Source organism: Beta vulgaris, chromosome 6, assembly GCF_026745355.1.
Source record: "Beta vulgaris subsp. vulgaris cultivar EL10 chromosome 6, EL10.2, whole genome shotgun sequence".
Lineage (NCBI taxonomy): Eukaryota > Viridiplantae > Streptophyta > Magnoliopsida > Caryophyllales > Amaranthaceae > Beta > Beta vulgaris.
The window spans coordinates 60886209-60901299 of NC_079207.1; the positions used below are offsets into that span (position 1 = coordinate 60886209).

The 15091-nt window shown below is 34.4% G+C and overlaps 2 protein-coding genes across 2 annotated transcripts; both read right to left on the bottom strand.

Annotated features, from left to right (window-relative positions):
• Positions 1-635: 635 nt before the first annotated feature.
• On the bottom strand, positions 636-1277 carry LOC104897282 (60S ribosomal protein L27a-2). Its single transcript, XM_010684134.4, has one exon. It carries the CDS (start codon positions 1197-1199, stop codon positions 756-758), a length of 444 nt encoding a protein of 147 aa, XP_010682436.1. The 5' UTR covers positions 1200-1277; the 3' UTR covers positions 636-755.
• Positions 1278-4408: 3131 nt separating this feature from the next.
• LOC104897281 (hypothetical protein) lies at positions 4409-9148 on the bottom strand. Its single transcript, XM_010684132.4, has 4 exons — positions 8574-9148; positions 5857-6009; positions 5548-5753; positions 4409-4827 (listed from the first exon to the last, which is right to left on the bottom strand). Exons 1-4 carry the CDS (start codon positions 9033-9035, stop codon positions 4620-4622), a joined length of 1029 nt encoding a protein of 342 aa, XP_010682434.2. The 5' UTR covers positions 9036-9148; the 3' UTR covers positions 4409-4619.
• Between the last annotated feature and the right edge of the window lie 5943 nt (positions 9149-15091).

Below are 15091 nucleotides of genomic sequence, written 5' to 3' on the forward strand. Positions count from 1 at the left end.
TAAATATCTCAATACACAAAACTGAACATCAATCAATGGCTCAATCCAATCTAAAGGCTCGGTCAATTATAATAACAGAACAAATTCCTCTAGTTCAAGCAAATGAAACGCACACAACGACATAGGATGCACAGGACAGGACAGCATAGTACTCATCAGAGATCTCAGATTTATCTAATTTACACCAAATTAAACACAACCGCGCCTCTGATAAATATCTCAATACACAAAACTGAACATCAAAAATCAGATCCCTACCTTAATGATAATCAGTAAACATAACCATTCTTAACCTAGTGTCTCCTAGTTGAAAACATCTATGAGTATACAACACTACCACTAATACAACAAAAAAAAAGCAATACAACTACATCCACAAGCTCCCTCGATTCTCCTAAAACTTCATCACTTACTCAAAATGCAAACACACAAGTATATATGCAGCCACATATTCCACAACCTCAAAGAGCACAAGCGAATAAAACTCAGCAACACTTATCTCAAAATACCCACCACAAATACAAGACAACAACCACTATACCATACACTTCCCTTAAACAATCAAACAATAAACCACTTAACAAATCATAGCATAACACACATTATCACACACTACCATAATTAATAAAAAAACATAACAATAAAACGGCAATAATCATAGCATTAAACATAACCCAAAATCTGAAGACAAAGCAAATTATCTCAACACTAAAAATATTCCTTCAATCCAAAAATAAACTAAAAACAACAAAAACTTAAGCAGTAAGAAGAACAGCACCACCATTCTCCTTAATCTTCTTCTCAGCAGTCTTAGAAATCAACTTAGACTTAACAACAACAGCTTGACCATCAGGCAAAACACCTTTACCCAAAACCTTAAAATAGCCAAACTGAGTAACATCAATAACCGGAGCTTTTCCTTCTTTAATGGCTTTCTCCTTGACATCATCAGGAACCATTGACCAAAGCTTGTCAAGGTTGACTATAGGGCAGTGAAACTTGTTGCGCAACCTGTGAAAATAACGCATACCAACTTTACCAAAATACCCTGGATGGTATTTGTCGAACATGATACGGTGGTGGTGCATTCCTCCAGCGTTTCCTCTACCTCCTGGATGCTTTCGGTGTTTTCCGATACGACCATGTCCGGCTGATACGTGACCTCTCTTCTTCCTGTTCTTCCTTAAGCTTGTTGTCATGGTGCCTGTGGTTTTTTTCTCTCTCCTCTCTGTGTGTTGTGTGTGAGAAATGGGGAGGCGAGGGAAATGGGATTAGGGTTTGTGTGCTTTTGTAATGGGGGTTTTTGTTTTGTGGGTGGGCTTTGTTTTTTGGTGGGAGTTAGAAAGCCCAAATGGTGAATGGGTTCATCAATTTTTTTTAGGTCTGACCTAAAACGTTTGATTCAGGATTATGAGTTTATGACCCTTTGATGATATCTTTGGCAATGATAAAGCAAATCCATGCAAATATATTAAAAAACGTGCGTTTTAACTAACTTTTTAATCATGCTTTAAGTGTCCGCATTGTTATATTTGTACCTTTTAAATGTTGAGTTTCCTTAATATATTTTAATGGGAATGAAAAAAATACATATCAAGTTCGGATACTAGTTTGTTAAATAAAAGGTGTAATTATACGGGAATTTAAAATAAATATAGGGTGCATACAATGTTCATTATTGATACAAATATATTAAAAGGTGTTTCGATCAAATGAATGGTGTCACATGCAACTCTTCTTAAGCTTCTAATACCAGGGTCGTTCTTGACATTTTATAGGCCCGGGGTGAAATTAAAGCTTAGGGCCTCTGACATGTGTTGGCAAAGCTCGATTTTTCGCCACTAAGTAGTACTTTTTTTGACACTTACACAACAAAATGATTACACTATGTTTTTTTCTTAAGTATACATCAATATAGATAGTCAAAGTCCTGTATATATCTTAATAATATTAATGTACCGATAGGCTATTAAGAGAACGGAGGAAATATATTTTTTTGTGATATATAAAAAATATATATTATTTTTGACACTTACAACTTACTAATACTTAAATCAAGATTACCCTAAATGGATAAAATAACTCTACAATAAAAAAAAAGTACCATAACATAGTATAACACTTAAACAAGAAATTCAAGACTCTTACTGCCATTACCTGTTTTTTTGGTGCAACACGAGAGGGGGAGACCTCAGGAAAACAAAGAAAAACAACTACAAAACAAACATAAATAAACTAGGCTCACGTCATTTCTTACACTTATCAGGATACTAATATGTTAATATAAATAACGGAAACTTTCAAAATGAATTACTTCCTTAGTCTTGCGTCACTTCTTACACTTATCAAAATATATATAACTTAAGAAGATTAATATCAATTGTTATTTATTAAAAAAGGAAGATGTAATATGAGGTAGCAAAATGGTTGTTTTATTTGGAGGAGAGAGAGAGAAAAAGTGGTGGGTTATGTTTGTTGAGGAAAAAAAAAGACTCAAATAGCAACGGATTATATATTTGTATCCAAAAATAAAATTACAAAGGCTAATGTAGGACAAATAAAAATAAAGTACAAAAAGTATTGTGAGATAAATAGTATAAAAAGACAAATGTAGAAACAAAAATGTAAAAAGAAAACAAAAACAAACTTTTGGCCCTTAAGGGAGTGGAGTTGAACCCGTGACTTGTACATTAGTAATTATAGCACAAACCAGCAAGCTAAGCTTGTTTTGTTGAACATTGTGGTTGTTACCTAGTTTTATTTAATGCTTCATGAAAACTGGACCCTTTATGTTTATGCCATGGGCTGTTTCCCCTCGAAACAACCCCCAGGGTCAAGTCTGTCTAATACACATTTTATAATCTCATTTTAAAATATTAACTAGTTTTTTTTTGCACGGGCGATGCCTCGGGTCAGTTACAATAAACAAATATGTTATTATTTTTAAATTTCATAATTTATTTTGCTACTTTTCGTATTTTTTAGAAATTGAAAAATTCACGTAATATGATATCAATATTCTTTTGTAAGTTACTTAATAAGAGTGTTAGAGATATATATACTTGTTTAAGTCTTTTTAGTTAATTATAATCATTACAAGACTTCATCATATTTTATCTTAAACACTAGACAACAAAGTCATAGTGTATTGATGATTAAACTCTTACTTTTCATTTCAAAGGTCACGTGTTCGATACCTTGTACTTACACATTTTTTAAAAGTGAGGAGTACTCGAAGACATAAAACATTTGTATTAGAAATGTGAGGAGAGTGTCACGTGGCACATATGCTTTCTTTCGCACGTCTTAATATATTTGTATAGATAATGTGTAGCTACTAGGAATGTAACACTAATACATGACCTTTGACATCAAATATGAGAGCTTAATCACCAATCCACTACAACGTCAATGTTTAATGTTTCAAAGTAAAAACATAATAAAGTCTTGTAATTTTATGCAACTATCGAGACGTAAACAAACTTTTTAATCTCTTACACTTTTATCACGGTAATAATATTCTCTTATTCCAATTTTATCGAAATTGTTACTTTTATCCGAATTCCTTAGAATTTATTTTTAAAATAATTTATCATGTCATAACGTGCAATTTTTGATAATTTTTCACTAGGCAGAAATATACAAATTTTTTAAAATTTATGAAAATTATGAATAATATATTTGATAATTGTAACTGACCCGGGAAGTTGTCCAGACCAAAATTCTAATTTTTATTGAAAACTCAATATTGTAATAAAATGTAGTACAAATCTAGAAGTATCTATTTTAATTTAGCTCAAATAACATTAAGAACTCATTGGTAGGAAAAATAGATTTCGAATGGAAAAAACTTTGTCTATCCATCGGGTAGACTACCCACCATTAATCAATAAATTTAATGGCTACAAACAACAATTTATGCGGTAAATTCATGACAGTTACATATTAAGGTATAAAGATTACCTTTTTTTGTCACTATTTTCCATTAAATTTTGTCTTCCCATTGTTCAGTTATGGTGGTGTTGTTGGAAGGCAGAGAGTGGCAGTGGTGGAAGTGAAGGTGGCACTAGAGGCGAGAGAAGGTGGCAGCATCGGCAACGGTGGTGGTGGAGAGAAAAGGGGGTCCTTGAGTTCTGCATTCATATTCCTAAATTTTACCAAACAAAATAATTGAATTCGAAAGCTGAGACTTGAAATTCTAGAAATAAAATCCATGAATCTAAACACTACCTTATCTCACTTGTTTTGAAGTATATAGCCTGCCTGTTAACAATGCAAACTGATGAAACTATAAAGATGAAAGGATAGCTATCGAACTAAACGATATCCTCATCGTACGTAATCAATCTCCCTAAGCATCTACTGGTTCAAGATGAAATTCATGTGATGTATACTCCTAAATCAGAGGTACTAGAAAAGGTTTAGAATACTGATCTAATATTGACGACAGTTACAGAAAGAATACAAATCTATCTCTGCTCTACTATTATACAATTCATACTAAACACTGCACATATATTTACATATCCAACAGACCAAACAGACCAACAGTAAAAATATTCAGAAACAATAATTGAAGGATTCTACTTATATAGGGATATGGAAGGATGTATGTCCGATCATCTCTGAATAAAGAGTGCAGCTCCGACCAAACCCAACCATAATGTCACTGCAGCCCAAAAAACGCGATTATTCTCCAAGCCACTAGGGGGCTTCCACTTCAGGAGTTCCCACATATAGTCTCTGGATGATGGGTATGGTGTTGCTGTTGAAGCACCAATGACTTCGTCACTATCCTTGCTTTTGTCGGTCCAACTCGACGCATAGCTGCAAGGGACAATAAGAGTATCTCGGTGTCAGAAAGGTTTGAAGGCCAATCTCCATAAGGAAATTCAACTCGAAGAAAAAGCAAGCATCCTTACTGAGAGTTGTATTACTAACAAGTAACAAAATAACTAGATAAGCAAGAGATATGTATATAACGGAAGTTGTGAGATACATGTACTTCAAAGTCCAGAGATATATTTATGCTCACAATTCCAAAATCTAAATAAACCCTTACCCAACTTCACACTCTTTTACATTATTTATTGTGAGGAGATTCCCCTACATGATATTCAATAGATTATGTGTAGCTCGATTTCAGCTTCTGCAAAGTATGACCCATAAATGTGGTAGCATACATGGAGATTTGCAACATCACTTTCTGGACAATTTCTATAGTGTATATTTCTCTAATAATTCTATGATTATTTTATAATAGTTTAATAAATGAAGAAAGACATAATGGTGTTTGTCCGAAATGCTAGCATCTCATGTACATTCCTAACTTCCTGTGATACCTAGTGGAGATTTGCAGCATCACTTTGTGGCTAACTTCCTGTCCATAGTGTATATTTCTCTAACAATTCTAGGATTATTATAATCCCCAACGAGTGGGAGTCGGGGCCTTGATCCGTAACACCTACTACGAGTGGGAGTAGGGGCCTTGATCCGTAACACCTACTCTTGTTAAATGAAGAAGATATGTTAATATCTGAGAATTACCTGTCATAACTAGAACCAATTAATGGAATTGTTACCATCTCTTCCTGGGTTATCTTTATTTTCGGTGCTTGCAAGATGTAACGAAGTTCCGCGGCTTGTCGGCGGATGCTGACACTAGGATGCCCTTTCTCTAATTGCTGATAAAGAGCAATGCAATCTGCATGTCGGTTGTTGGCCTCATACCCCATAGCAAGCCATATTTGTATCTGAAGACCAGAAAAGCAGAACAATATTAAGCGAATCCGAAATACTTTTACCCACTAACATTAGATTAGCCATCTTTTATCATCTGCTAGCAGCCAAACCAACCTCGCCACCGAAAAGCGTAGGTCTGGGAATGATTGTCAGTGCAGCTTCAAAAAATTCAATTGATCGTTCATACATGCCCCTACCATAAGCCTTCTGACCAAGCTCAAACATCAACTTAGCAGTCGCTCTCCTTTCAGCTTGCTCCTTTGCTACCTACAGTATCATCAAAAGAGAAACATAAATAATTAGCTTCAGTGGAAAAGCAAAATCACTTATCACTTATAGAGGGGAAACAATAAAGCCAACCAAATCTATCGAGCTGCAAATGCCCATGCATATATTAGACCAACAAAACAAAGTTTGGCGATGTATTTAGAAGATAAATCTAGTCACCATTGTTGTGGCTGACTACAAGAAAGTTCCACTTCAAAAATTCATGCTTTAATGCCTTCATCTAATCACCTATTAAAGTGCTCAAGTCATTTATGTATGACAATTGCAACACCCAACATGGATCACCCACTATAGGTTTGACAATGTCCATAAGCAGCAGCACAAGTCCTAAACCACAACCTCAACCAGTTAGCTCGGATTAGGTATTTCCAAAAAAAAGAATGATACTTTTAAGTAATACCACAGTTTTTTCTTAAATAAAAGAGAGAAGAAAGGATGTCTATTAAAGTAACCCCTCAACCAAACATTAGGCACTAACCCCTATTAGCCATCTTCACCCGTAGCCCACACATCTTCCTTCCCCCATATCAAGGGAGTACAGAAACCTTCATTTCCATCATTTCTGATCTATGATCAATTTTTTTTGGGATAAAAGTAAGCTTCTTATTGATCTTTAATTCCCAAAAACAGAGAGAGCGTAAGAAGCCATAGCCAAAATAGGCAAACTCTGTTTAATACAAGAACTACTAGATGGAAATTAATAACCAAAAGATGACCCAGAAACAACTGGAATACAAAGCATCAAACTAACACAAGTCTGATTAAGAAACTCTATGTGGTATAAATAACAGCACAAATTCAGGATTTAATTTCTTTTTACTGCGCTTCACAGAGGAAGGAGTACTACATTCTTGTTCCGATAGCCTTCATTACAACCAATCCAAAGATCATAAATACAGGCCACAGTTAGAGCATAAAAGAAAACTTTCTAAAACTCAAAGATCCTTCTACGTCAAATATTGATGCACACCAAGTGAGGACCAGATTATCTAATAACACTCCGCATCCAGGTCATGAGAATAGAAAACACAATTTTTATGTAAACACAATTAAAGAACAGCTCTCTGGACAATTTGCACAGCTGATGCAACTAGAATCATGGACCCCTATAGATTAGTAGAGTGCAAGTTAGCGGTTGTTCTCAGTCTTCTAAGTGTTGCTAACCAACAAATAAAGGCATGCTTAGGAATATCCAACCTATTCCAAACCCAACACCTGTGCCAAGGCACTTTTGGATAATAACCTTCTAACCATTCATAGCCACTAGCCACATAGTACTGCCCTCTTGGGTTAGCCACCCAGGAGTGACCTTGATACCAGTTGCTACAATTTTCTTTGTAGCACATGTGGATCTCCAATACACGCTGGCAGAAAAGATGGAAAGCATCCCCCCACCAATCAACACTTTTAAGATAGGCATAATCTATCCATTTAACCCAAAAAACAATCAGAATTAGTAGCCACGTCCCAAACACATTTAGCAACTGAAGAAGAGTTCAAAGCCATGATTTAGGCTCCGTTTGGTAGGGCGTAAAATATTTTCAGTGTAAAATGATTTTCATGGAAAACAATTTACAATGGAAAACATAATTCCAAAATTAGTTTTCCGTTGTTTGGTTCGATGTAAGAAAAATGATGAAATGAAAGAAAAATGAAAGGGAAAGTAAGGAGGTAGTGAGAGGAGTGTACAAGAGAGAGAAGGAAAATAGTTTTCCCTTCATTTTGAAAGGAAAATGGTTTTCCATCATTGGGAGAGTAATTTTACCCCAAGGGAAAATGGTTTTACACTCTTTTGCCAACCAAACAATGTAAAACTGAAAATAGAGGAAAACAGTTTTCCGGGAAAACGTTTTACGCCCTACCAAACGGAGCCTTAATGTAAACCAAATCCCCAAGCCCCCAACAATCTTTTGCCAACGAATCAATCTCAAGCCACCAAGGGGACATTGGACCCATTAGCTTTTCCTTCAGACAACTATCCATTGTGAAACCCATGGATCAAATTGTTTTGAAAAAAAAAGGGGTAGCATTCCAATTATCTTCCTTTTAAGATTGACAGAAGCCACTAATTCACCCCTGAACCCCTTACTCTTTGGCGCAAAAATCAATATACCAAATAAATCGAAGCCAGTTAAACTCCGAGGCCAACTTAGTTTGCATATCTTCAATTTTTCAACTGTATACTGGACGCCAACTATACACTGAAAGCAAAGTCTGAGTGTTGAAGCACATTGCACTGTAAATTCATTACTTATGCACTTACACCGTATAGTTAAAGTCAAGATTAACAAGACAATCATTTAGCAAAGCCGAATACAAATTATCAAACAGTCTACAAATCAATTGATCTGGAATCACAAACATCACAAAAACACCAACAATATATCGAACATAAAAAAAAGATACCAATCAACTAATCACAAGTTCACAACAATTGAACACTTAAATTGACACAAATTCCACAAATCATTCAAACATGAATCACTCAATCAACTATTCTAAACTTAAAAAAGAAGACAAAAGGAGGCGAAAATACGACGAACCTTTTCGAGCTCTTTACGAACCCTCATCTTCTTCTCCTCCTCAGTTTCATCATCAAAATTTTCACTAACCTCATCATCAACCATCCCTTGCAACTCTTCAGCTTTCTTCTCCAATTCTCTCATCTCCTCCAATTCCTTAACTCTCTTCCTCATCTGCGTCTCCCAATCAAAAACCTCTTCATCCTCACTACCTCCATCTTCACCATTTCCATTTCCATTTCCATTTCCATTTTCTTCGTCGCTCGAATACTCGACAGCATTCGACTTCCTCGAGAAGCTAACCCTACTACCTCTCTCCGAAACCTCCCCCCATAACTGGAACTCTTTCTCTCTCTTAGGCAAGCTTAGACCTAATACGATGTCGTAGGGTAGTAGTCGGAGCTTTTTCCGGTGATCGGAGATTATCTTCGCCGGTAATGTTAGGTCTACTGGTAATGCTAGGTTTCCAAGCACCGTCGCCATTGTTGCCGGCAAAATTGAGGAGAGAGAATTTGAGTGGAGAAAATAAGTGGAGGAATTTGAGCCTTGAGGCGTGAAGTGTGAAATGTTAAGAAGATATTTGAGGAAGGGTGGAGGTGAAAAGACGGTTTTGCCCCTAAATTAGTTGAAGAATTATGGTAAGAGGCGGGAAAAAGTTTGGGTTTGTGAGGGTGTTATGGTCATAGTGGGTTTGCAGTTACGTGGCGCGTTGTGGAGGCGGCTGCCTTGTGTTGTGGCGGGTGTTGTGTATTGGAAAAATTGGAGATTTTCTAATGTTCTATGCGTGGAGAAATGAACAGAGATTGAGATCACGGCATTGTTACGACGTCGTATAGATTGGGAGAAATAGTGGGAAATAAGGGTATGCCTTGTGAGATGCTTTTCCTTTTTTTCTTGTCTTATCTTTTATTGGGGGATGGCAAGAGAAAATCCTCTCCTCATAGTGCTATTAGTATGGATTGAATTCTCAATCTTGAAATTAGAATGTTGCTTTCTTACTACTAAGTCAAAGGTTAGCTTGATTTTAGTAGTCTAGGTCATTGTTACGACGTCGTATAGGTTGGGAGAAATAGTGGGAAATAAGGGTATGCCTTATGATATACTTTTCCTTTTTTTTTTGTCTATCTTTTATTAGGAGATGGTAAGGGAAATCCTCTCCCCATAATGTTATTAGTGTAGATCGAATTTTCAATCTTGAAATTTGAATGTTGTTTTCTTACCAGTAGGCCAAGTTTGGCTTGATTTTAATGGTAATTATATGCGCCTTTTAAGTTGGTCTAACTCATGAACTTCATACACTACTTTGTCAATTCATGCTGAGGAATTGCTCTAGCATTTGGTTCATATAATGATATGGATTTGAAATCAGGAATGAAACCAATATGGGATAGGTTTGGAACTTGATACCTAATACCATGTATTTGGTTTTATTTGAAAATGAATTTTCTTCTTCTATCTGATACCTTGAGGTATTGGCATGAGTCATACCCACCTACCCCCTTGGGTTTCTAAACCTCATGCCTTATGGGTTTGAGGTATTGGTTTTAAATCATTTAATTTTGTAAACAAACACTAGGTATGGATTTTGCTCATTCTAAACCCATACCTCATACCAGAATCGGAAACAAACGCCCCCTAATTGGTTTGATTTTGGAATTCTACTCTCGTCTTGATGATCCAATTCTAGATCTCCATGGTCATATTCCTTTCAAGATTTCAAGAATTTCATTGCTTGTGTTCCTACCCAACAACTCTTTTAGAAATTTTTGCTCATGTTCCTTTCAAGAATTTACATGTTGCTTGCTACGTGGTTATTTAAATTGAACCATTCATGATTCTTTTTCACCAAATTTGTCTTCACTTAAAACATTCATAAGAATCCAAGTACACGTTAATTACAAACTTGTTTGTTATCATCAAAACTATAAGATTGGTGATACCAACCAAGACAAACAAGAATGAAGAAAACCAAACTGACAAGCATACAATAATAATCAGAATAAAAAATACAAAATTTACATAAAGACTAAGAGTGTGTATTAGGTGTAACATGTTACATTATTAACTTATTGTCTCATACATCTCACATGCATGAACTAATATATTTATTTTTTTGTCATTATATAACTCTTTTATGTCATTATTGGTGTGCTTCATAGTTCATTTCATTCTGTAGAATTCATAAAATATTTTTATGTCATTATTGGCAAGTTTCAGTATCATTATTACTCATCAAACTTGTATCATTTTGTTAATTTCATTATTATTTTTCAACTCTTTATATACCTTACTATTATTTGCCAAGCTAATATCATTTATTAGAAAAACTATATTATTATTATTCGGAAAATTTACCAACAGAATCTTTTAAAAGTTTAATTTTGCAGAAAAAACCCTTAAAGCATTATTTGCAAAAAAAACCACAAACTTCATTTTTCTTACAAGATCAAACCTATTCTCATTCTACGGTGTGGTTTTTGAGATACACATGGATGGCGTTGCAATTATTGAAATAGGGGGTTGAATGAAGATAAAAGAGTTAACGACGGAATTGGAAAAAACCACACGGAAACACGATCATAGGTTTTATCTAGCAAAAAATTAAGTTTGTGGCTTTTTTTTGTAAAGAATGCTTTGAAAGGTTTTTTTTCGCAAAATTGAACTTTTAAAAAGTTTTTTGGCAAATTCTTGTATGTCATTTTTTAGCGAACTTGTATTTTTTTCGCTAATTCATTATTAATTGTCAACTCTTTATATATTTTGTCATTGTTAAACAAACTGATATCATTGATTATCACTCACTTTTTTATGTCATTTTTTAGCAAACTTGTATCATTTTCCCTTATTTGCTTATTATTTTTGAACTCTCGATATACTTTATCATTATTACACAAACTAATATTATTTATAAGATAAATTATATCATTGTTACTTATTATTCTGTTAATTTCCAGTAATTTTTTTTTACCATTTCCTTATTTCATCATCGTTTTTCAACTCTCTATATGCATTATCATTATTACTTAAAATTGGTATAACTGATAAGAGAAATAATATCATTATTACTTATTTTTGTATCATTTTTACAAAACTTATATCATCTTCAAATCCACTCCTCCTTCATGTAGTCACAGAATCATGTTTTCCCGTTGAGCACCCTATGATGACTAATACCCCCCTTCCTAATTGGTCCTGATCGAATAAAGATCGAGCCTAAAACAAGATATTTCAAGTCTGATCCATGTTTTAACCTGTTATAACAACCTATTCCGGAAAAACCTTTTTTTTATAAATAGTTTTACTAATCCCATCTTCGAAAACCATTTCAATTAGTTTTATGAAATCTCATTTTCTAAAATCTATTTTCTAACCCAATTTAATTAATATATTTATTTAGTTTATCAATAAAAAAAATTATATAAATTTCATCTTTCTCCAAAGTAATTCCAAAATATTTATTTATCCAAAACCTTTTCTAAATTTTTTTCAATAATAATCTTTTCGGAAACCTAGTTGTTTTCAGTTACCTTTACCTATCCAATACTATATAAATACTCATCCCGCCTATGCAATAAAAACACGCCTATAATTTGACTAATCCACTGGGGAATATTTTAAAAAATGAGTGGGTGAAACTCGAAAAATACAATTTATACTTGTTTTATGCTTTTAAATAACATTACAATTTTGCATATGCATGGCTACTAATTTAAGCTACTATGAGGATAATCGTCTCTGTCTGATTAGCGCATGTCTATGTGTAAGGCCACCCACGGGGGGGGGGGGGTGTGCTTTGTCCTTCCAAAAGCTTCCTGAGCGATAGTGTTCTCTTGTTCTTTACTTGAAGACTGGAGTGCGTCTTACACGTGGCCATTTACTTAAGTAAAGGTACGAAGCATGTGATCAATCTATCATGAATCCTTTTCAGCCTTAATCAAAACCTTACCATAGTACTAAACATAGATCTTAACTTTAGGATGAGAACTGCATACTATTTCTTGCCTGTATGACACTATTGGTTGCCTATTTTCTATGTTCACCATTCCTTTCTCATCGAACCTCCCCTCGAGTTATGGTAGAAATAATCGAAACACGACGAATACATTGACGAAACCCAAAAACCACTCCACAAAACCGATGCGCCAAACGCACCAAGCTTGTCTCACACACAAACCTAGTTCCCCTGGCGCACTAGATGGTGTGCCACGCAAGAGCTACGTGACACACAGTCTATTATGTCGCGCGCAATCCCTTTGCGTGGCTCGCAATCCCTTGGCTTGTGGCGCAAGCTATATAGTAGTAATTATGTGGCTCTTTTCTGTCAGTTGATTTGCCGTATTTCGATTTATCTTTGCATTATCATCATGATCACTTTTTAGATTATCTTTTTTTTAAAAAAAAAAACTCACCTAATGCAAAGACAATAATCGATCTTTTTATGCATATCATCTAAGGTTGAGTCTATCCTAAAAAAAAAAGGTTAATCTAGACAAGTGATTATGATAGAGTTATAATCCATGTCTACCTCCCTCATCTTATCCCTTCTATCCAACCAATTTTCCTTATCATACATACCCTATGATATTTCATCCTTTTCAAAAAAACATATATTTTTCAAAATCAATCATACACCCTTTTTTGTTCTATCTTCTCCGAAAATATTTATTAATCATCATGATACCACCTATTAAAAAAAATATCTTTCAAAATTAATCCATCATCTTTCCAATAAAAGATAAAAATAAAGGTCCCTTTAAAAAATAAATTTTGAAAATAATTAATCCAGTCAAAAGATCCTCATCCAATTCAATCCAATAAACCAAATAATCCAATCCAATTCAATCCAATCAACCCCATCCCAATCCATCTATACTAATATATTAAAAGGTGTGCCTAAGCCAGAAATGGTGCCACGTGGCGCTGTCCCTAAGTAAGTTTTACTCCATGTAATCCACAACAATAAAAATAAAATTAGAAATTGCATAGTGTAAGGTTTGATCCCGGAACCTCGAGAGCATACACTAAAGTTTTAACCACTAGACCAAATAATATTTAGTGTTATCATCTTAAATTATAGTATTAATAAATGAAAATTTTCCTTACCCGGGACGTAGTCCGGGCTAATAACTAGTTTGTATTCATCCTATGCCCATCTAAGTTTGAGTCATTGCATTTATTTTAGACCCATGTGTATTAGAATCCATTTGTATTCATCCTATGCCTATATAAGTTTGAGTCCAAGCTTTCATACTAGGTCCACTAGCATTAGAGTCCACTTTTGGCCCATATGAGTCTAGTTCATTCAAAACTTAGGCCCATCTACATCTTTATGTGAATCCTAGTGTATGTCAAGCCCATGTGCGTCTCCTATTCTATTCCTAGTCCATTCCAATCTAAGTCTAATTGTAAACCAATCCAAAACTTAGGTCCATATAAGCCCAATTCATACCCTAGGTCTAGTTTGCATCTTCATGTAAGTGCTAGTTAAGTCTTAGGACTATAAAATCCCAACTCATACCTTAGGTCTAGTTTGCATATCTATGTAAGCACTAGTTAAGTCTTAGGACTATAAAAGCCCAAGTCATACCCTAGGTCTATTTTGCATCTCTCCCTGTATGCCCTAGTCAAGTATTAAGACTATAAAATCCTAGTTCTAGTTTGCATCTCTATGTAAGCCCTAGTTAAATCCAATTCAGACCATATAGGATGAAGTCCAAACTCTAAACCCATTAATCTTTTGGTCTAGCCTGTTGCTCTAAATGTTAGTTCAAAGTCTAGTCCTCCTTAATCGCATAAGGTCCAAAACCCCGAGTTTTTCGAAGCGAGTTCTCCCCAAGTCTATAATGCCATGACCTCTGAGTCTAGCTTGTTTATTCTAAATGTAAGTTCAAAGTCTAGTCTCCCCTAGTGTCTAGTCTACTCACTCACCCGTAAGTCCAAAGTCTAGTCAACTTCAGGTCTAGCCTACTAATTCTAAATATAAGTTTAAAGTCTAGTCTTCCTTCATTGTTTAGCCTACTTACTCACTCGTAAGTTCAAAGTCTAGATACCCTTAAGTCTAGCCTACTTATTCTAAATATAAGTTCAAAGTCTAATCTTCCTCATTTGTCTAGCCTATTTACTCATTCGTAAGTTCAAAGTCTATTCACATTTAGGTCTAGCCTACTTATTCTCAATATAAGCAAATTCTAGCCTTCCTTATTGTTTAGCCTACCTAACCTCCCATAAAGTTTAAAGTATAGATGTTCTCATTGTCTACCCTACTTACTCTAAATGTAAGTTTAAAGTGTAGTTTTCTTAGTCCGCTTATGTTGTATTTTATATTATTATAATTATTGTAGGATTTATAAAAGTAATTATAAAAATAATTTGTCAAAAGTTTATTTGTTACGTTTTTATTTTATTATAATTACTATTGTAATAGTTTATAAAAATAATTCGTAAAGCAATTATTTATTATATTTTTATTTAATTATGTAGAAAATTATAATTATTATTGAAGGATTTTGAGTTTTGATTTATTAGTATTTAATTTTATT

Excerpts from the sequence above, each read along its gene's own strand:
- LOC104897282 (XM_010684134.4), bottom strand. The coding sequence starts at position 1,199 with ATGACAACAAGCTTAAGGAAGAACAGGAAGAAGAGAGGTCACGTATCA.
- LOC104897281 (XM_010684132.4), bottom strand. The coding sequence starts at position 9,035 with ATGGCGACGGTGCTTGGAAACCTAGCATTACCAGTAGACCTAACATTA. Across the intron at positions 6,010-8,573 it reads TTCGTAAAGAGCTCGAAAAG|GTAGCAAAGGAGCAAGCTGA; the intron begins GTTCGTCGTATT and ends ATGATACTGTAG. Across the intron at positions 4,828-5,547 it reads ATTGGTTCTAGTTATGACAG|CTATGCGTCGAGTTGGACCG; the intron begins GTAATTCTCAGA and ends TGTCCCTTGCAG.